Source organism: Haliotis asinina, chromosome 12, assembly GCF_037392515.1.
Source record: "Haliotis asinina isolate JCU_RB_2024 chromosome 12, JCU_Hal_asi_v2, whole genome shotgun sequence".
Taxonomy (NCBI): domain Eukaryota; kingdom Metazoa; phylum Mollusca; class Gastropoda; order Lepetellida; family Haliotidae; genus Haliotis; species Haliotis asinina.
The window spans coordinates 26,649,694-26,671,514 of record NC_090291.1 but is presented as its reverse complement, the minus strand read 5'-3'; the positions used below and the strand labels follow the sequence as shown (position 1 = coordinate 26,671,514).

The window sequence follows — 21,821 nt, the reverse complement described above, 5'->3', positions numbered from 1 at the left end:
GTGTACTCTTGCCATACCTTGTTACTAATTATACCAGTTTCCACGTGGAGTTTACTTCACTTGGTTTCATTTCGACCCAAGTACATGTTACATTGGTGGATATGTTATGCATGCACTATGACCAAAATTCCTAATTTCCTTTCTTGTAATTCTCATGCACATATTCACTAAAACCGTACACAAAAGCAAATACCACAGACCCCACATGCAAGGCCCTGATGTCGTACAAACACTGCATGTCTTACAAAGTGGTTAACCAGGTCAAGCAGATGAAGGAGTTGTCAAGTAACTATTACCATGGACTAGTTACATATGTGACGTAACACGTAGTTAACTATTGTTAACTTCAGCCTCGAATCCTATCCATGTTTTCGTTCATGATATTCATGTGCAGTAATGTTCTGGCATTTACAGTTTACTGTCATTCAGGGATATTTCTGAAATGAACACATGCACAAAAGTTATGCGCCACAGTGTCTCGATTTCACCACTGAAGATCCGAAATACAAACTGCAAATGTTTATGACTGAATTAGCCTTTCATAGATCCTTGAACCTAAGATTATCAAGATATGACAAGGAAAACGTTGTGCACGTGCAACTCCCATTTCCCTACCATCTGAATCTTGAAAATAAAGTTTCACACACTTAATTTCACCGGTCTGTTGAGAGATTCCCCTTTCACTTTCGAGTTAGAAGATCCGTTATGGGAGAAAGGAACTACCGCTGAGAGATGTCATGTGGTAGGCATGAAACATGCTGGCATGTCATGCAGGGCCATTGCAAGGCAAATTGGTCGTCATCACAGCGTCATCACCCGTTTGATTGCCAAACATGATGAAATCAGTGATGTCAATGACAATCATAGATATCGTTAGTAACAGGTCACAAAAATAGTGGGTGGCGCTTAACATTTGTGCATGAGTATACATGTAACCGGCGTGTGAAAAGAATTATGTTCAGATTTAAAAGTGATTGTTTTGTACTGAAAGACTATTAAATGGCGTGAAACTTTACTCGGATTCAGCAATCCTACCATACCACTGTAAAGAAATTTAAGACCACCCGAATTTTGTAATGGCAATAGTTGATCATTGGTGGAGTTATGTTAGATGTGATAATAGATGATAATATGTTGTGAAAAGAACGGGCTATGAAGCCACTCTGTGACAACTTCTTTCTAGTTTAGTATTTGTGTATTAACCCAGCTAGTCCGTTCACAAGGCGTGATGAGTTAATGGTACGAGGACATTCTGTCATATGTAAGCCTGTATCCAGTCTGTCTTTGTCATGTATGTCGACTCAGGAGGCTGAGCTGTGATGCTCGATGTCAATTACAAACGATTTATAAATAATCTTATGCCGGGTCCTTCACATAAGGAAACCGTTTATTCAATATGTCACAAGATTACATTGTATAAATAGAAACAAGTATCGATTTGAACCGATACTGGACAAAGTAGCTGTCTGCTTAACTGGGCGAATACAGAAATGAACTGATGGATTGGTAACCTTTAATCCAGACGAAGACTCTGACATTAGGTTGTGCAGAGAGAGAGAGTAGTACAGGCACAACCTTGTCAGAGCCTCTCACTCGTATCATTCGAATAATCTCATACTGTATATGGGAGCTTTAACGTGAATGAACATGGTGAAGTCAGATTGCTGTTGTAAACTGGACAGTGTTCCTTTGACGCTGCCTGCAATGGGAACCCGTATATAACTGTTCTATTGGTGGTTATGTATAATATCAATCATGCTAAATATCGTGATCTTGTCCTGAGCTGAACTTGTTTTTACACAACCACTTTGTCCAAGGCTTGCTTGAAGTCGGCGATCAGGTCGTCTGTATCCTCGATACCAATACTGTAAATATATTCAGTAAATATTTTCAGAAATGAAGTTGGCTTAGGACCAGACAGGAAACAAAGCAGATGAATTTTGTATAGTTGTTTTATTTGCATTCTGATGAGGGCACCAAAGAGATATGCGCCCAAGAATGCTTTGATTCTTTGAAAAGGAGGTTAGAGATGTCGAGTAAAGTCCAGCAGCACCTATTAGCTGTATTGATAGAGTAACTGTGTGTACCTGATTCTCAGCTGCCCGGGGGTAATCCTGTTCTCTTCGGTTTCCTCGGGAGTCAGGAGGTAGGATCCGTGAGTCATGGTGAAGGGATGCTCCAGGATGCTCTCCACTCCACCCAGGGACACAGCCAGAGTGACTATCCTCAGGTTCTGTTGATTACAGATATTGCAATACAGGTGTCGTCTACAACCCAAGCATTGTCACCTGTATACATTCCTATCATGCAACATCGTCGTAGTCATTTTCGAAGTCATCTCCTAGACTCATTTCTGAGCGTGTTTTGCACATGGTGTTGCTGGTGGGCATGTTTGTCGCGGGAAAGAACGTCCGTACGTGACTAATAGAGACAATAGTGGTTTTGGATCGCATAGGTGCACCAGGGCCTGGGAGCCTCCAAACAGCCACCTCGGGTCCCACAGCCTCGAAAAAAGTAGAGCTTTGTGCAAATCTATTTCCGGAAGACAAAGAGTGTCTTTACAAATTCCGCTGCTGGAAGTGCATTCCAGTTAGAGATATCGCAGGTGCATGGTATATATGCCAGGAACCAAGCTATCGCGCTAAGCCTATGCCAAGATCCGATCGGGTCGTTTATCCCCTCGGGAAGCAAAGAGGAAATGCCACATATCGCAAGCCAGATATACGAGAATCCGAGGTAGTATAGACCCTGAGCCACAAACAAAGACAACTTCTGACATGGCCAAAGTCTTCGAGATTCTGCTGAAGAAGTGTCCCTGTGTCTTGCTTTCTGACTGAGAGAAACAAATCCTGGAGCAGTTGGATCACACCTCCTACAAGTGCTACCAGTTCCCTCACCAGTCTCTGGAACTGTATTTGCTGTACTTTTGCGAGTTCGTAGATGGCAAAATGGTGTATTTTGTCTACATCTATCCTCCCTACCAATTTCAACCCACAGCAGGTAAACTCCGAACCGTTCTCGCCAACGACTGCTGTCCAGAACCCAAGGACAGACACAACCACTGATGCATGGACTGTCTCGGAACTCCCCACCGTCTTTGAATTGGACAACTCAACTTTCAAGTGCGGTGCCATCGACCACTGCATTGGCAGCAAGAAATGTGTTCTGTGGAAAAACAAAGCGATGGACTGCACACCCCAGGATCGCCTCATGCTGGAGGTTCCGGAAGAAATCGCGTTCCCCGACTGCATCCAGAACATAGAGAACCTGTACGACGACGTTTGCCTCTGGTGGTGCATTCAACACAAACTCCTCCTCGGCAGATTGGCGGACAGTATTGCTTGTTTTTTGGTACAGTTTGCTTGGAGATTGCTTGTTTTTTGGTACAGTTTGCTTGGAATTTGCTTGATTTGTTTGATACAATTTGCTTGGAGTTTGCTAGTATTTGCTTGCAACTTGCTACTTTTGCTACACTTTGCTGGAGTTTGCTACAGTTTGCTCGAAACAGCAAAAAACAAACAAACCACAGCAAACTCCGACAAAGTCCTGGGATTGTGCGAGTATTTTTTGGTTTCACACATTGGTTTGCAGTTTGATGCAGGAAAAACAGGCATTTCCCAAAATAGGAATTTCCATATAGGAAATATAGGAATCATGGAAAATATACAGGAGAAAATGAAATATGCCTCCAAAAAGAGAACTGTCGGAAGACCAAGTCCAAGAAATACGTGCACTCCGAGGTGCGCTGTCAGCAGCTGAGACCAAAAAGCCTCCGATTATGGTATGGGATCGAAAAGACTCTATGACATGTGGCGACAGGCGATCAAGGAAACCATGCTACCTGTCGAGGAAGAAGCACCAGAAGTACTGGTCGCCGAACTGTTGCCGCCAAATATGGTACCTTGAGATACATCGAAAGTGACAATACCGCGCAGGGTGGGTGGGGGATGGGGGCGGGGTGGAACGTTTTGCACGTGCAGATTCCTTCCGGAACGTCTGCGGCTTTTCGGTGTTCGTTGCACGGAGGGGCTTACCGCTTCCATGTCCTTGGATCCACTGTAGTTGGGCAACGGTGAGTGCTGAATACTGTTCCGATATCCGTGTGGTGGCTCTGTTTTCCCCGCTAGCTGTCGGAAGGTGCAAGAATCTTTCTTCTCTCATCGACATTTGTCCGCCAATCTCAGGAGGAGTTTGTCGAATACACCATCGGAGGCAATCGTCGCAGTACAGGTTCTCTATTTAGGCGTAGGCTTCGCGCGATAGCTTGGTTCCTGGCATTTTTTTTCTATATCAATACACCTGCAATATCTCCAATTGGAGTGCACTTCCTCCAGCGGAATTGTAGAGACACTCGATCTTTTTCTTCGACCTAGATTTGCACATTTTTTTCGAGGCTGTGGGAGCCGAGGTGGCTGCTTGGATGCTCCTAGGCCCTGGTGCATCAAGTGTCACATTAAATTCAAGATACAAGATAGGAGTTAAAAGCGATACAGTTCTTGGACTAATCTCACCAATTACACTCACATAATACATGACCAATTTCCATCATGGTGTAACATAACAGAATGCCGTGTAAAGTAGAGTTAATCCAATCCTCTGAGTTTATCTCAGGATTGCAATAAATTACACAAACATCCGCAAACGACAGAGGCAATAACAAATGATAATTATGAGCAGACGTATCAGAAAGATAAAGTACTAATTAAGATATGGTATTCCGACATGTTTTACATATCAGGTGAATGTGTGTACGGACAGGGCGCAAAAGGTGCCTCACTTTGTTCTTTGCTTTTGTATGTTTGGAATGGTTCTCAGCAATAAATCCAGAACATGAAACCAAACAGGTTTAGAATTTATGTCTAATGACTCGATAAGCTTACCTCGGCAACAGCGCGACCTCCGGCAACCCCTCCCTTAATATCTGCCATGATCATTCCGCCAAATGACGTCATCTGCTTCTTAGCGATTTCATGTCCAGGATGTGACTCCAGGCCTGGGTACATCACTCGGTTTACCTGTGTACACATGCAACATTTCGTTAGACACCCTCAGCCCATGCATGTTGACATCTAGTGGTTGCATCAACTGTCAGACAGAACTTTCCCAAACGTTGTGGATGTTTACATGTTATACAGGTAGTTTACCAAACCTGTACTGATGCCACATCGTGTTCCGGTAACATGTCGAGGTAGACATTGGTGCATTTATAATATAGACAGCGCATAAACAAAATGTTCCCGATACGAAACTTCAAGTACCTGCAAATGCCAAAGACACTTGTGTCCTAGTTGTCTACGGAGTCTGAAATGTGAACGAGAGTGTCTTCTCGGTGCCATTACCTTTGGATTTCACAAATTTGTAAACAAGACGGGATTAACTTCGAGCTTTTTTCCTGTTTCTTACGATGGACCTACATGTTAGCTGCATGAACCTAGCTGACAGGTAACATTCTCCACCTTTGGGTGTCCTTCCAGATACTTGGCTACAGCCATGGCGTTCTCGCTGTGCTTCTTCATGCGGATGGGCAACGTCTTCAAACCCCTCAGCAACAGGCTGGAGTCGTGTGGGGACTGCAACACCGGCATAAATATGGTTTATTCTGTGACAAGAGAGCATCCATCCACCCATCCATCCACCCACCCATCCATTGGCTTCAGTCCCCTCAGCAGCAAGCGCTAGTCGAGAGGGGACTGAAATATTGGCATAAATATGGTGTATTCTGTGACAACAGCGCTTCCTATTCATCCATCCATCTGTCCACCTATCAATCGATTTCACTACTTTAGTGATCAAAAGACATGTATGTGTTAATCTGGTATTTCACTACTACAGGGATGGACGTATATGTAAGTGTAAATCTGGTATTCCCCTACTACAGGGATGGACGTATATGTAAGTGTAAATCTGGTATTCCACTACTACAGGGATGGACGTATATGTAAGTGTAAATCTGGTATTTCACTACTACAGGGATGGACGTATATGTAAGTGTAAATCTGGTATTCCACTACTACAGGGATGGACGTATATGTAAGTGTAAATCTGGTATTCCACTACTACAGGGATGGACGTATATGTAAGTGTAAATCTGGTATTCCACTACTACAGGGATGGACGTATATGTAAGTGTAAATCTGGTATTTCACTACTACAGGGATGGACGTATATGTAAGTGTAAATCTGGTATTCCACTACTACAGGGATGGACGTATATGTAAGTGTAAATCTGGTATTTCACTACTACAGGGATGAACATATTGTATGACGTTCTTACTTCAGAAAGTTGAAGGATGGTCAAATGCCATGTTGAGTGCGTTATATCTCACCAACATACAGCCAAGGCTTGTTTGCCACGTCTTGAGTTTCTTCCAAAGGTCCACTGTCCTGGTAGTGGCACAGCCGGCGATTAGATCGGAGTGCCCGCCCATGTACTTAGTGCTGCAGGGAAAATTGCAGTTATTAGTTATATACCACACAGCAGTTTACACATGCAACGAGCAAATAAGCACCGTCATTATGTAGTCAGTGGAACACGAAGTACAATTATCACCGCCATTACGCAGACAACAAACTCCATGCACAAGGATCTTTGACAATGCAGGAAGTAGAACACAATGTACCAAGATCATTGTAACATAGCAGCAAACAGAAAGCAATGTCAGAAGACACGTCATTGCGTTGCCAATGTACGTAGACAGTAGGGCGTACTACAGGTAACTGTCACTGTGCAGACAGCAGTAAAGACATCACTGTGCAGACACCAAAACACAACTCAGAAGGATCATTGACCCTAAACAGACAACAAAGCACAATGTACAAGGATCATTGACAATATACAGACAGTAGAGCACAATCTACTAGGAGGATCATTGTCACTACGCAGACAGAAGAATACAACGACGTACGAGGATCATTGTCAGTATACAGACAGCAGTGCACAATGTATGAGGATCTTTGTTACTATGTAGACAGCAGAACGCAATGTAGGGGGATCTTTGTTACTATGCAGACAGTATAAGACAATGTTCAAGGTTCATTGTCACTATGCAGACAGAGGAACACAACATACCAGGATCATTGCCAGTATGCAGACAGCAGCGCATAATGTACGAGGATCATTATCACTATACAGACAGCGGAGTACAATGTACGAAGATCACTGTGACTATGCAGACAGCAGAACGCAATGCAGGAGGATCGTTGTTGCTATGCAGACAGTAGAAGACAATGTTCAACGTTCATTGTCACTATGCAGATACTAGAACACTACGTACAATGATCATTGTCACTTTTCAGACAGTAGAACACAATGTACCAGGCTGTCACTGTCTCTGTGTAGACAGTGAAATAAACTGTGAGTCTCACGTCACTGCATAGAACACAATGTAGGATGTCCTCGCCACTCTTTAGACAGTAGGGCACAATAGGCGCAGATCACTGTCCCTGTGAAGACAGTTGACCATGTGGTAACGATACCTAGTCACTCTGAAGACAGCGTACCACAGGGTACCAATACCTCGTCACTGTGAAGACAGCGCACTACAGGGTACCAGTACCTCGGCACTGTGAAGACAGCGCACCACAGGGTACCAATACCTCGTCACTGTAAAGACAGCGCACCACAGGGTACCAATACCTCGTCACTGTAAAGACAGCGCACCAGAGGGTACCAATACCTCGTCACTGTAAAGACAGGGCACCACAGGGTACCAATACCGCGTCACTGTGAAGACAGCGCACCACAGGGTACCAATACCTCGTCACTGTGAAGACAGCACAACAGAGGGTACCAATACCTCATCACTATGAAGACAGCGCACTACAGGGTACCAGTACCTCGGCACTGTGAAGACAGCACACCACAGGGTACCAATACCTCGTCACTGTGAAGACAGCACACCAGAGGGTACCAATACCTCATCACTGTGAAGACAGCAGACAAAAGGGTACAAATACACCGTGACTGTGTAGAGAGCACGAGAGGGTACACACGGCGAGAGGGTACCAATACCTCGTCACTGTGAAGGCAGCAGACCACACTGTACCAATACCTCGCCTTTTTGTAGACAGCAGACGACAGGGTATCAATACATCGTCACTATAAAGACCGCAGACGAGGGGGTATCAATATTTCGTCTATGTGATTACAACATCTTGTGATAAATCAACTAACCAGCTGTGAAGACTTATGTCTATGCCGTGTTTGTTTGGCTGTTGCAGATAGCAGGAGCCAAATGTGGAATCCACCACTGATATTACACCATCTAGCGAGCTGCTCAGTTTACCGAACTCCTCAAAATCTAGGATGGACATGTCTGGATTGCAGGGACTCTCGCCATAGATCATCTGAAAACAGAAACAACAGAGTATGTACTCTGTACACAAAACAGTATCCTTAGGAGCAAGTGCTTGATACACAGGTGATGCATACAGTTAGTACATATCACTGTTATACGGGTGATGCGTGCAGGTGATGTTACTGATATCCGGGTGATGTCACTGATATACGGAGAATGCATACAGTTTATGTCACTGATATACGGGTAATGCACACACGTAATGTCTTTGGTATACAGTGCCTACAGTTTTTTCTAAAGTATACGAGTCATGCATAAAGGTTTCAAACTGCTGCACAAGTCACACAAGGAGTTTATATACTATTCAAAAAAGAAACGCAAAACCCAAATACCAATGAAAATTTGGTGTTATTCAAGGACGTGTCGATCAGTTTGTCAGGTTCCATGGCAGCACCGTGTTACACCATCTCACTCGTCGATGTCGATGTAGTCGTGTCAAGGAGGGGTCAACTTTGGCACGTATTCCTACTTCTCGGAGACGGTTCCTGATTGTTTGATCGGACACTATTCGATCTCTTATGCTGTGTCCCGGGCGGTACGATGAAGGTCACGTAGGTGGATTACCCGGATGTACCGATCTTCGTGACTCTAGGTCTTCCTGATCTTGTACGGTCATTTGTCGAATTTCTTTGACGAAATCGATCCCTCAATCGAGTTATTGTGCTGGGATGAACGTTGAAGATCGATGCCACCCCACTCTTTGATTCGCCAGCTTGCAATCGTCCAGTTGCCTGATTTCGATCAGCAGCGTTGAGACGCCCCATTTTCGTGCACAGTACTTGCAAAGATCGTGGGTGAAATTGTGAGATTCATTTGGGACTTTTATAGTCGTCACATGCTGCACTCATGTTTTGCACGTGAGAAACAATCACTGACATACGTGCTGCATGACATCCACGCAAATCATGACAATCCTGATTGATAAAACCGTTCAAAATCCTTTTGAGTTGCGTTTGGTCAAGCATGATCTTCTAAAGCTTTCCAGAAACAATGTGCAATCCTAAAAATGTTTGAGTTTACATATGCGTACAAAATTGTATTTTTTAAATTTCATTTTGCGTTCCTTCTTTTGAAGAGTGCATCTTTGGAAAACTAGTCATGCATATAGGGTATGTGTTTGGTATGCAAGTAGTCAGAGAGTTTCTAGGTTTAACAATATCATGCAGCATCAGCAGCGACAGACTAAATTACACTCTTTATTCATGAAGCAGATATGAATTGAACAGACTGATAGGTTGAAGCAGCTAGCCAGAAGCTGAAACAGCCCCATAAAGTCATGGCCATCATTATCAAACGAAAACCATTCTTTAAATGAAGTTGCAACAACATTCGTCTGAAAATGCTTAACCTGCAAGTTTGTTTGTTGTCTGACGTCGCACTACCCAAATTCCAGCTATATGGTGGCGGTCTATAAGTAATCCAGTCTGAACCAGACACTCCAGAAATCAACATCATGAGCATCGATCCTGCAGTCGGGATACGGTGACACGTGTCAGCAAAGTGCCTGACCACCCGACCCCGTTATAGTCGCCTCTGACGATAAGCACTGATTATTAAACATGTTGAAGAACAATTCTAACCCGTCCATGAGTGAACACATATACGACCATAGCATTTCCTCTTTCAGCACACAGGATATATGTTTCACATGCTATTTTTTTAGAAATGCTGACTTACACGTGGAACTGATTTACTTCGTAGATGTGAGTCATTTGAAGATGTTTAAGACAGAGCTTACTGGCATGTGTCCATGTGTTGGAATAACGGTGAACAGTGGGTATGTTCGGAAACGAATCTTTATTTGCATTTTAGATGTACCAATGACCAAATTACACCATACATACTTTTCATGGCGTTCTTACCTTGGTGTTAGGTTTGATGTTCCGGCGATATTCATCGACTGAGCAGCCAGCAGGTACCCATGATACCTCCAGACCAAACTTACTGACAAGCGCTTTCAGAAGCACTTGAGAGCCGCTGTACACCGGGATATTCATCACCTGCGTGCAATATACGGGTAACTAGTATACCACAGTACACCATAGTCACTAAATATATACAAATATCCTATACTTACAACATAGTCACTAAATATGTACAAATATCCTATACTTACAACATAGTCACTAAATATGTACAAATATCCTATACTTACAACATAGTCATTAAATATGTTTAGCATACCATACCTACGACATCTTCACTAATTATGAACTGGTATACTATGCTTACAACACGGTGACTGATTATGTACTGGTATACCATACCTACAACATAGTCACTAACTAATCTTTGGTAAACGACATAGTCACAAATTAAGCACTAGTATACCATACCTACAACGCAGTCACCAATTATGTTCTAGTATACCATACCTACAACATAGTCTCTAACTATGTACTAGTATACCATACCTACAACGCAGTCACCAATTACGTTCTAGTCTGCAATAGCGACAAAATAGTCACCAAGTCTATACTAGTATACCGTACCTACAACATAGTCACAAATTAAGCACTAGTATACCATACCTACAACGCAGTCACCAATTATGTTCTAGGATGCCGTACCTACAACACAGTCACCAATTAGGTTCTAATCTGCAATAGCGACAAAATAGTCACCAATTCTATACTAGTATACCGTACCTACAACATAGTCTCTAAATTAAGTACTAGCATACCATACCTACAGCATAGTCACTAATTATGTACTGGTATACCATACCTACAGCATAGTCACTAATTATGTTCTGGTATACCATACCTACAACATAGTCACTAATTATGTACTAGTATACCATACCTACAACATAGTCACTAATTATGTTCTAGTATACCATACCTACAACATAGTCACTAATTATGTTCTAGTATACCATACCTACAACATAGTCACTAATTATGTTCTAGTATACCATACCTACAACATAGTCACTAATTATGTACTAGTATACCATACCTACAACATAGTCACTAATTATGTACTAGTATACCATACCTACAGCATAGTCACTAATTATGTTCTAGTATACCATACCTACAACATAGTCAGTAATGATGTACTAGTATACCATACCTACAGCATAGTCACTAATTATGTACTAGTATACCATACCTACAACATAGTCACTAATTGGTATGTAATATACTATACAGATAACATAGTCACCAGTTATGTTCTAGTATACCATACCTACAGCATAGTCACTAATTATGTACTAGTATACCATACCTACAGCATAGTCACTAATTATGTACTAGTATACCATACCTACAGCATAGTCACTAATTATGCACTAGTATACCATACCTACAACATAGTCACTAACTATGTACTAGTATACCATACCTACAACATAGTCGCCAATTAGGTTCTAGTCTACAATAGCGACAAAATAGTCACCAAGTCTATACTAGTATACCGTACCTACAACATAGTCACTAAATTAAGTACTAGCATACCATACCTACAGCATAATCACTAATTATGTACTGGTATACCATACCTACAGCATAGTCACTAATTATTTTGTAATATACTATACATATGACATAATCACCAGTTATGTTCTAGTATACCATACCTACAGCATAGTCACTAATTATGTACTAGTATACCATACCTATAGCATAGTCACTAATTATGTACTAGTATACCATACCTACAGCATAGTCACTAATTATTTTGTAATATACTATACAGATAACATAGTCACCAGTTATGTTCTATTATACCATACCTACAGCATAGTCACTAATTATGTACTAATATACCATACCTACAACATAGTCACTAATTGGTATGTAATATACTATCCAGATAACATAGTCACCAGTTATGTTCTAGTATACCATACCTACAGCATAGTCACTAATTATGTACTAGTATACCATACCTACAACATAGTCACTAACTATGTACTAGTATACCATACCTACAGCATAGTCACTAATTATGTACTAGTATACCATTCCTACAGCATAGTCACTAATTATGTACTAGTGTACCATACCTACAGCATAGTCACTAATTATGTACTAGTATACCATACCTACAGCATAGTCACTAATTATTATGTAATATACTATACAGATAACATAGTCACCAGTTATGTTCTAGTATACCATACCCACAGCATAGTCACTAATTATGTACTAGTATACCATACCTACAACATAGTCACTAATTAGTATGTAATGTACTATACAGATAACATAGTCACCAGTTATGTTCTAGTATACCATACCTACAGCATAGTCACTAATTATGTACTAGTATACCATACCTACAACATAGTCACTAATTAGTATGTAATATACTATACAGATAACATAGTCACCAGTTATGTTCTAGTATACCATACCTACAGCATAGTCACTAATTATGTACTAGTATACCATACCTACAACATAGTCACTAACTATGTACTAGTATACCATACCTACAACATAGTCGCCAATTAGGTTCTAGTCTGCAATAGCGACAAAATAGTCACCAAGTCTATACTAGTATACTGTACCTACAACATAGTCACAAATTAAGCACTAGTATACCATACCTACAACGCAGTCACCAATTATGTTCTAGGATGCCGTACCTACAACACAGTCACCAATTAGGTTCTAATCTGCAATAGCGACAAAATAGTCACCAATTCTATACTAGTATACCGTACCTACAACATAGTCTCTAAATTAAGTACTAGCATACCATACCTACAGCATAGTCACTAATTATGTACTGGTATACCATACCTACAGCATAGTCACTAATTATTTTGTAATATACTATACATATGACATAATCACCAGTTATGTTCTAGTATACCATACCTACAGCATAGTCACTAATTATGTACTAGTATACCATACCTACAGCATAGTCACTAATTATGTACTAGTTTACCATACCTACAGCATAGTCACTAATTATTTTGTAATATACTATACATAAAACATAGTCACCAGTTATGTTCTAGTATACAGTACCTACAACATAGTCACTAATTATGTACTAGTATAGCATACCTACAACATAGTCACTGATTATGTACTAATATTCCATAACTCCGACGCGGTCACTAATTATATCCTAGTATACGGTACCTACAATGTCACTGATATCCTACATGTAGAACATGGTCTAGCCATTAATAATAATTATGTTCTGTTTTCTTATACGTACAACGTGGTGCCCCTTATCAAGGAGAGCTAGAAACACCGTGGAGATGGCTGCCATGCCGCTAGCAAACACCAGACTGCCCGCCCCACCCTCCAAGGCGTTGATGGCACTCTCGGCAGATTCTGTGCTGACGTTGGCGAGACGCGAATACACAGACCCACCCTGAAACAGAAACATAAGACCGTTAGGTATCTTCTTGGTGAACTGAAACTGCACATAAGGCTGTTAAGACAACTGTACCACCAGAAAGTCAGTGAGATTAGAGTGTAAATATGCCTTAACTGAACATACTGGCTAACAGTCACGAAATATTGCTTGTTTCTTTTGGACTTGAGCATCTGTTTTCAAAACACTATGACGATCCTTAAATTCTTGATGTAACCAAAAGATATGCCCAATAATCGTAGTATATGCTTTTAACCTCACCTCATGCATGACTTTGAGGAAGTCATCGACTGATTTCAGTATGTATGTTGAGGAATGGTAGATGGGTGGGACGAGTGGCTCAGTGGCGGTGCCTTCATAGTGGAACCTGGGACGCAGCGCTCGGGTGTCCAGCGACACGTCATTCAAGTGCAGGCCATTCACGCCCTTCTCCAGGTCAGAGCGAGCGGGTGGACGATTTGATCTAAAATGAGGCATAAAACGTGTATAAATGAAATCTGGAAACGGTTTTAAAACAATCTTGAGACTATCCACTTATATCTATCAACCTACTATCATTTAAATTATTACGGTTTAAATGATAAAAGATTGCAGATACATGCGTCATCAATGGTTTATTGCTGTAAAAGTAATTATCTGCGTTATATTAATTTGAAAAAACACAACTACTTTTAGATACTTCGACTCAAGGATAAAAAAAACCTGCCGATTCGAGGATAAAACAATACACTCTGATGCAGTAGCACTGTAGATTTGAAAATGAAATAATAATCACTGGTGCAGTGCAGAACTTCAGTGTGTGTCTGACCTGGAAACTTCAGTGTGTGTCTGACCGAGAAACTTCAGTGTGTGTCTGACCTGGAAACTTCAGTGTGTGTCTGACCTGGAAGCTTCAGTGTGTGTCTGACCGAGAAACTTCAGTGTGTGTCTGACCGGGAAACTCCAGCGTGCGTGTGACTGAGAAACTTCAGTGTGTCTGACCGAGAAACTTCAGTGTGTGTCTGACCGGGAAACTCCAGCGTGCGTGTGACCGAGAAACTTCAGTGTGTGTCTGCGTCAAGATTTAAGCTATGTATGTAGGTCAGCAGGCTTGTCGTATGTTCGAGACTGAGCACTGACTTGTTTACGAGCCAGATGTTTGGTGTAGAGGCAGGCATTTCTAGTAAGATACCCCTTGCTTGTGAAAGAGGAAATATATTACACAGTGCATTTGAGTATTGTTTGTAATTTTACCCTAAGACCGGTCACACACTACCAAACTGTACAGCAATAACAGGTGTAACAAGACAGCTTTGTTAATCACTTACGTCCATCTTGTCAACACTTTTTCTGAGACAGGATATCAGTTGTCCCGATAAAGCAAAATACATTGTATATATAGTGTGGCAAATTGCAGAGTGTAGTTCAGGCTGTAGATATTGTGCAAGTGTTGCGATGTATGACATTTAGGTAGATGCATATCATAACACACATGGGCACTGAAAGCTGTGGTAAGAACTTACGCCATGACGCCTTCTCTTTGTCTGAACAAGAGTAAAGATCCCCGATATCTAGGTTCTGCCAGCACAACTGCTGTGTCACTGACGCACAGGCCTGTAAATGTAACAAAAGGGCAAAGGTAAATGCTTAGGAGGCCGACTACTTGTAAATCATATACTGTCCGTGAAATAAAACTCTCTCACAATAGCATGTAGATAACCCTTTATCAAACTACGATAGGAGCTACAGCGGGCTCACTCATTTAACTAGTATATGCAAGTGATAAAAGCTTCTAACACACAGAAAAGTTTAGTAATGAAGTAAATCAACTGACGCCGGTTATGCACAAGCACAGGTTCAATACCGGTGTCCGCACAGTGAAATACTTACTGTGTTTCTGTCCATGTAAGTACAAGAGTCCGCACCAGCGTATATATTTAGCACTAATGAGGTCACTGGAGCTGAACTCCACGTCGCAGGGACAAACGTAAAGCGACACCAGGATGGTTAATAGTAATTTGAGACATTCCAGTGGATATCAATTTTCTGAAGGGACAATTACGAACAAACTCACTTGCCTACGGAGAGACCACACGTACACTATGTTGCGGGACAAGACAAGAGTTCCAGAGACTCTCTGGCGTCACGCTGCTCAACATAGTTACCAATTCAACATCATGCCAACATTGCCTAATTTCAACTGATTGGGGATATGCACATGACAACACTCCACTACACGCCACCACATACCACTTACTCTGTTTCTGCCAAAGTAGAGGTCAGATACAAGAGTCTGTACCAGTGTATATACTTACTCTGTTTCTGCCCAAGTGGGGGTCAGATACAAGAGTCTGTACCAGAGTGTATACTTACTCTGTTTCTGCCCAAGAAGGGGTCCGATACAAGAGTCTGTACCAGAGTGTATACTTACTCTGTTTCTGCCCATGTAGGGGTCCGATACAAGAGTCTGTACCAGTGTATATACTTACTGTTTCTGCCCAAGTAGGGGTCAGATACAAGAGTCTGTACCAGAGTGTATACTTACTCTGTTTCTGCCCAAGTAGGGGTCCGATACAAGAGTCTGTACCAGTGCGTATACTTACTGTTTCTCCCCAAGTAGGGGTCCGATACAAGAGTCTGTACCAGTGTATAAACTTTGGAATCTTTGGAATCGTTTCTAAGCACAAGGGAAATATTCCGAGGTGATCCCGTTGGGCCTTTGCTTTTTTTGTTTGTCTTTAAATCCCTTTAATTTTCTGCTCGGTAAAGGGGAGGGCTTCCACCTACCATCTCCTCACTGTAAATCTTAACACCGCTTACTCATTTCCTCTATATGGTTGACATGGAGCTCCTTGCCACGGATATATTAATTTTAAAAGCAAAACCCAGTTTCACCGCGATGAGTCATTTTCTATTAAAACTGATAGGGCATTTTGCGATATTATTTATATTCCATGTGTAAATATCGAGCATGAAGTTCATACTTGGAATGTTCAAGCTCTCTAACTACAATAAATAAATGATCAGTGTTCAACCACGTTGAACATAAAGCATACCTCAGTGTATTAGCTGGTACTGAGTTGATGCTGACAATGGAAGAGGCAATAGTATATCTCACGATGTGATATACCGTTAATTTGGTTTGAGGTCAAATACTTAATGTGAGTTTAATGTATGTGATGATATATACTACTGTGATATAGGAGAACTTAAAGACGTCCATGTTACGCATGCTATTCAACAACACAAACATTTATCCACTTTATGAAACCAACGTATAGAACATAATGCTAGATTATATTTAAAGGTAGATTCTTTCAATGAGAAACGAGAAATTACAGGTTTAATATTAAAATCTGTGCTTGTAGAATATTACCTTCAGCCAGCCTTAAATATCATTGTGTAGTGAACATATGGCCTCCACTAACGTTTACGCTGCCTTGTTCCTATCCCAGTAGCTCATTGTCGCCTGTTACCCAGATTACAGTTGCTTTTCATGTCTCAACGGTTTATGAGATAGTTCCTAGATTCAAGCAGATCACGGTCATTATCCCCATCCATTCGAAAATACATGCAACAGAAGTGAATTGTTTATAATTAGACTACTGTAAGTTTTACCCCAGTTTTCATTCAACAGGCGTCTTCCTGGGTGCCTGGCACTTTTAACGACAAACTATATCAGTGGCAAGCAGTTCACAAACGTTTCCTGTGATTACACGGGGATATAGCAGTTCACAAACGTTTCCTGTGATTACACGGGGATATAGCAGTTCACAAACGTTTCCTGTGATTACACAGGGATATAGCAGTTCACTGCTCTATGATGCCCCACAGTGTGCATTCAGTAAAGATAAATTATTTTTTCCTGATGCTTGTTCCAGACGGCTCAGAAATCAAGTTTATGTTGTAAAAGTGATTGCCCAGTAACAGGATATATGAAGTAAATACTCTTCTCCCTCCTCCTTTAGTGGCTTAACCTTTCTTCCTTGAACGGTTGTGTTGTTGTCAAGCATCAGCTCAAGATGTACCCTCTCCTTGCCCAACTGTTGCCATGCAGACGCTAGGTCAAGCAAGCAAAGACAGTTTACAGTATAGTTACAGTATGAAAAGGGCCTTTTTCAAACAAACAACCCAAACACAACTAATTTTGTGAACTCGATGTAGGGCTAGTAAGCCACTACTAAGCCTTAGGTGGTCGTAATTTCATTGGCTTTGTGCATGCGGGCATCACTCCTTCCTTCTGTTTATCATACAGGTCACCCAAACACAACGTTCTATGATAGATCAGGTGTGACAAATTACTGTACTGGAGATAGATAGATCAGGTGTGACACGTTAATGTGCGGGAGGTATACAGATCAGGTGTGACAAGTTACTGCACTGGGGGTAGATAGATCAGGTGTGACAAGTTACTGTACTGGAGATAGATAGATCAGGTGTGACAAGTTACTGTACTGGAGATAGATAGATCAGGTGTGACAAGTTACTGTTCTGACTGGAGATAGATAGATCAGGTGTGACAAGTTACTGTACTGGGGGTAGATAGATCAGGTGTGACAAGTTTATGTACTGGGGGTAGATAGATCAGGTATGACAAGTTACTGTGTTGAAGATAGATAGATCAGGAGTGACGAGTTACTCCGTTGGAGGTAGACAGATCAGGTGTACTGGAGGTAGATACAAATTGGCGTACTGGCGGTAGATAGATCAGTTGTGACAAGTTGCTCAACTGGGGGTAGATAGACCAAGTGTGACAAGTTACTGTGCGGGAGGTAGACAGATCAGGTGTGACAAGTTAATGTGCGGGAGGTAGACAGATCAGGTGTGACAAGATACTATACTGGAGGTAGACAGCTCTAGATCTGTTATGACAAGTTACTGCACTGGAGGGAGTGTAGAACGTGTGTACGATGTTTGCAAAGATTAGAGGAGGTACATCCTACTAAACTGTCTTAGTAAGCCAACTGGACCATTTTCTTGCAAACACTGACAGACTGATTTTATTCACTTTTGAGGCATCTGGCTCATGCATCATACACAGGAATGCGAGTGGAGATTTAAGTATGCATAATAGCAATTACATAGAAAAACTTAGCAATGCGGAGTTATTGAATACATGACACGTCTTGCGTAGGTTTAAAATTTGACAAATATTTTCTGATTTGTTCGACAGTCTTTATGTTTTTCGTAGATATCTGGTTTGTCTGGATAGCTGTTGTTATCGGGGAAACAGAGTTTCCACAGACTTGCCACAAACCATCAGTACATGCATGATATTCATCCTTAACGAGGGATATATTATTAGAGTAACAATAGGTGCAAAATCTTTCTTCGTGTGGAATAATGGAGTGTCGCCCACTGTCTGTGGCTGGTCTGAAGTTGTTGCATTTAAATCTTGCAATGGCTATTTTACAGTATAATCTATTTCGGGTGAAAGCAGATGTTTTCGACATTTAGTAGTGACTTGTGTTGAGAGTAATTTTGGCATTTGGAAGGTTCTGAAACAGTTAAGTGTCAGTTTTGAGACAGACAGTTTGAAATCATCCTAGGACTTGAGCATGAGATATATGACATATTATACTGTCCTTATGAATAAGCCTACACCAGAAGTTGCTGTCTGCTCTACACATATAGCAAAGGCGCACTGGGATTCTGCCACACTCACACGGAACCATCTTGTTATTGCTGAGCCTCAGATATTTTCTGTAGAATTTGAGTTTGTACCTTTTCAATTGATTTACAATAATTAGTTCTCCATATGTCTGCAACATAGTATAATATGGGAGTTATCATAGACGAGATAACGTCAAATATTCTAAACGTTTGCTGAAATCAGTTGAGTGAAATTCGAGCTTTAGTGGTTTGTCCTGCTTGGAATACAATACACAACTGCCGCGTTGGTCGCCAGTCTTTATCATCCAACATGCATCGCAGTTTGTCCAGAAACGGTTTCCCAAGGCAAGGGAGGTAACTGATGGTAACAGGATCACCTTGCACATTAACGACTTTGCGTAGTGATGATGGTCCGGTAAATCTCCTCAGGCCACGCATTGGTGTGTGTGAGTTGAGTGGGGGTTGGGGTGGAAGTGATGATGATTTTTATGGAGAAGCATGTACAGTGTATATGACCCATCCCTATATTGTATGTAGAAAATAAGTGCCTCCTCTACTCCCACCCCATGCCATGTCGAAATGCCCTCCTCCCTCCCCTACCCCCGCCTCCAATAACCTAGCATATGATATATAGATAGCATAATATTTTATGTACACATCAGTGGACAGGTAGCTGACCTTCCAAGTGAGCTGCACACATGCATACGTGCTTCGCTATCGTCACACTCTGAAAATATACACCCATCCTTATTAACAGTTTGTATTATCCGCCTTATACAAACCATTCTTTGTCTTAATAACGGCTATTGACTATTTATCAATGCGCCAGTAAAATCCCTCCTAATCAAGACCAATGCTGATCAGTTCACCCGGCCTAATTTCATGTTTTTTATTTGTCAAGTGGTTCCTACTCTGTTTCTTGGCCACCAGGTGACATGCATGATTGGTGTTTATTTACGCTGACTAATATAATGCTGTACTGTACATATGTGCATTTCTGGGCCGTTGAACTTGATTTTGTATCTTTTAGTTAATCAGAGGGCGGTATAAACGAGAATTCAAGAGCCTTTGTACGTACTGAAAGGCATGGTGTTATGCGTGGTTGTTCCTGCAGGATGTGATCGATTTATATTGATTCTGGGGAGATGTATATGATTGAGTGAGTTGGAATTTAGCAGTATTCCAGCATCCAGCAAAATCACGGCGTGGGACACCAGAAATAAGTATCATGCACACATTGTAGCCATGCTTTTTACATTTACAATTACTCGTTAAACCAGTGGTGACAGAGATGAATAGAGCTGAAGCAATACAGAAGACATCTGAAACAACCCCCGTTTAATTCAATGTTCATGAGTCGTTTCAAAATTGCAATATGACCACCAGAGCTCCTCGTGCACATACTGAGACAGATAAGTATATTGTATCTGCGGCTGTTTGTAACAACTCGTCTGTTGTTCAGTCTTATCTCAGTAACTGAATTTTATGGTTTCAGGCTATTGTATAAGGTTCTTGGGCTACAAGCTATGTTTATGTTATAGGAGTTATCATTTATAGCTACCGTGCATGTAGTATAGTGAATCGTAACGAACAACATTGTTATGGGTCAATAAATATTCGCTGTTGAATTCCAAATCCTCATTACAACATTACAGATTGAACTGAAGCATATTCTAGTGAGGCTGAACGTAGCACCTGAAAGAAAGACTTCCCATAGAACGCAGACCGCCCATAATGCAGACAGTTTATTATCATGAGTTGGTCAGTTGCAGAAGTAATTTCCTATCAATTACCTATGACAGATGCCACGCCCTATGGTACGAGTCACCCGCAGAAACACAAACATTTTGCAAATAATTTTTATTTATACCTGGTATTCATCAACATATCTTAATTAAATGTCCCACAGTGCCAGCAAGTCAACAGGGGTGTTGAAAACATACACTTCTCAACAGCCTGCACAGCAGTTTGATTTCAGTCTGTGGACTACCTTCCTGGGCGTACGACAGTTCCAGTGTTAGTCATACGTATCTGGGTTCTCCAGGACATGTCTGTGTTTGCTACATGTATACGTCGGAGTGGAGTCGAAGGGCTATGCTCTGAATGGATCTCTTCAGAGTTATTGTGTTGCCTGGTTCTGGAATTCCATGCTTGGGGTTGGCAAGCCCCTGCAATTTATATTCAGTTCACGTCTTGGTCTGCCTGATGGGAGATGAGCGCCATCACACGGGCCCTTGTAAGGGTCGTATCAATAGAACATGTACACACTAATGTCGACACTGACAAGCTGCAAGGCCGACGAGAGAGACGCCAGTGCTGAAATAACCTATAATACTTACCTCCTAAACGTCCAGACACTGTTCAGCCCTGGTATACAAACATCGATTCACGTTGTATTATCACGTTACTGTTGCGCTATAAGCTCTTTTTTTGGGGAGCTACTGATTCTCCTTTCATCAAATCAATTATGTTTGTGGTTATTTTTTCAGATACAAGCAGGACATCGTCTGTAGCATTAATGAT

At 41.4% G+C, this 21,821-nt stretch overlaps 1 protein-coding gene across 3 annotated transcripts; it reads right to left on the bottom strand.

Annotated features, from left to right (window-relative positions):
• Positions 1-1,351: 1,351 nt before the first annotated feature.
• On the bottom strand, positions 1,352-16,219 carry LOC137257799 (L-methionine gamma-lyase-like). Of its 3 annotated transcripts, none has more exons than XM_067795243.1 (11): positions 16,175-16,219; positions 15,209-15,299; positions 13,968-14,169; positions 13,545-13,703; positions 10,220-10,357; positions 8,174-8,346; positions 6,327-6,438; positions 5,457-5,570; positions 4,881-5,015; positions 2,088-2,233; positions 1,352-1,865 (listed from the first exon to the last, which is right to left on the bottom strand). In XM_067795243.1, the coding sequence occupies exons 2-11, from the start codon at positions 15,211-15,213 to the stop codon at positions 1,796-1,798; spliced, it is 1,254 nt and encodes a 417-aa protein (XP_067651344.1). In that variant the 5' UTR covers positions 15,214-15,299; positions 16,175-16,219; the 3' UTR covers positions 1,352-1,795. The 3 variants fall into 3 exon arrangements, with proteins under 3 accessions (XP_067651344.1, XP_067651342.1, XP_067651343.1); XM_067795241.1 differs by lacking the exon at positions 16,175-16,219 and adding an exon at positions 15,576-15,654; XM_067795242.1 differs by lacking the exon at positions 16,175-16,219 and adding an exon at positions 15,520-15,584.
• Positions 16,220-21,821: the final 5,602 nt, after the last annotated feature.

Bases quoted from the DNA above. Each gene is read 5' to 3' on its own strand.
- LOC137257799 (XM_067795243.1), bottom strand. The intron at 6,439-8,173 runs GTTAGTTGATTT...TTTTCCCTGCAG, and splicing joins GACATAAGTCTTCACAGCTG to CACTAAGTACATGGGCGGGC. The intron at 5,571-6,326 runs GTGAGATATAAC...CCGGTGTTGCAG, and splicing joins CAAGCCTTGGCTGTATGTTG to TCCCCACACGACTCCAGCCT.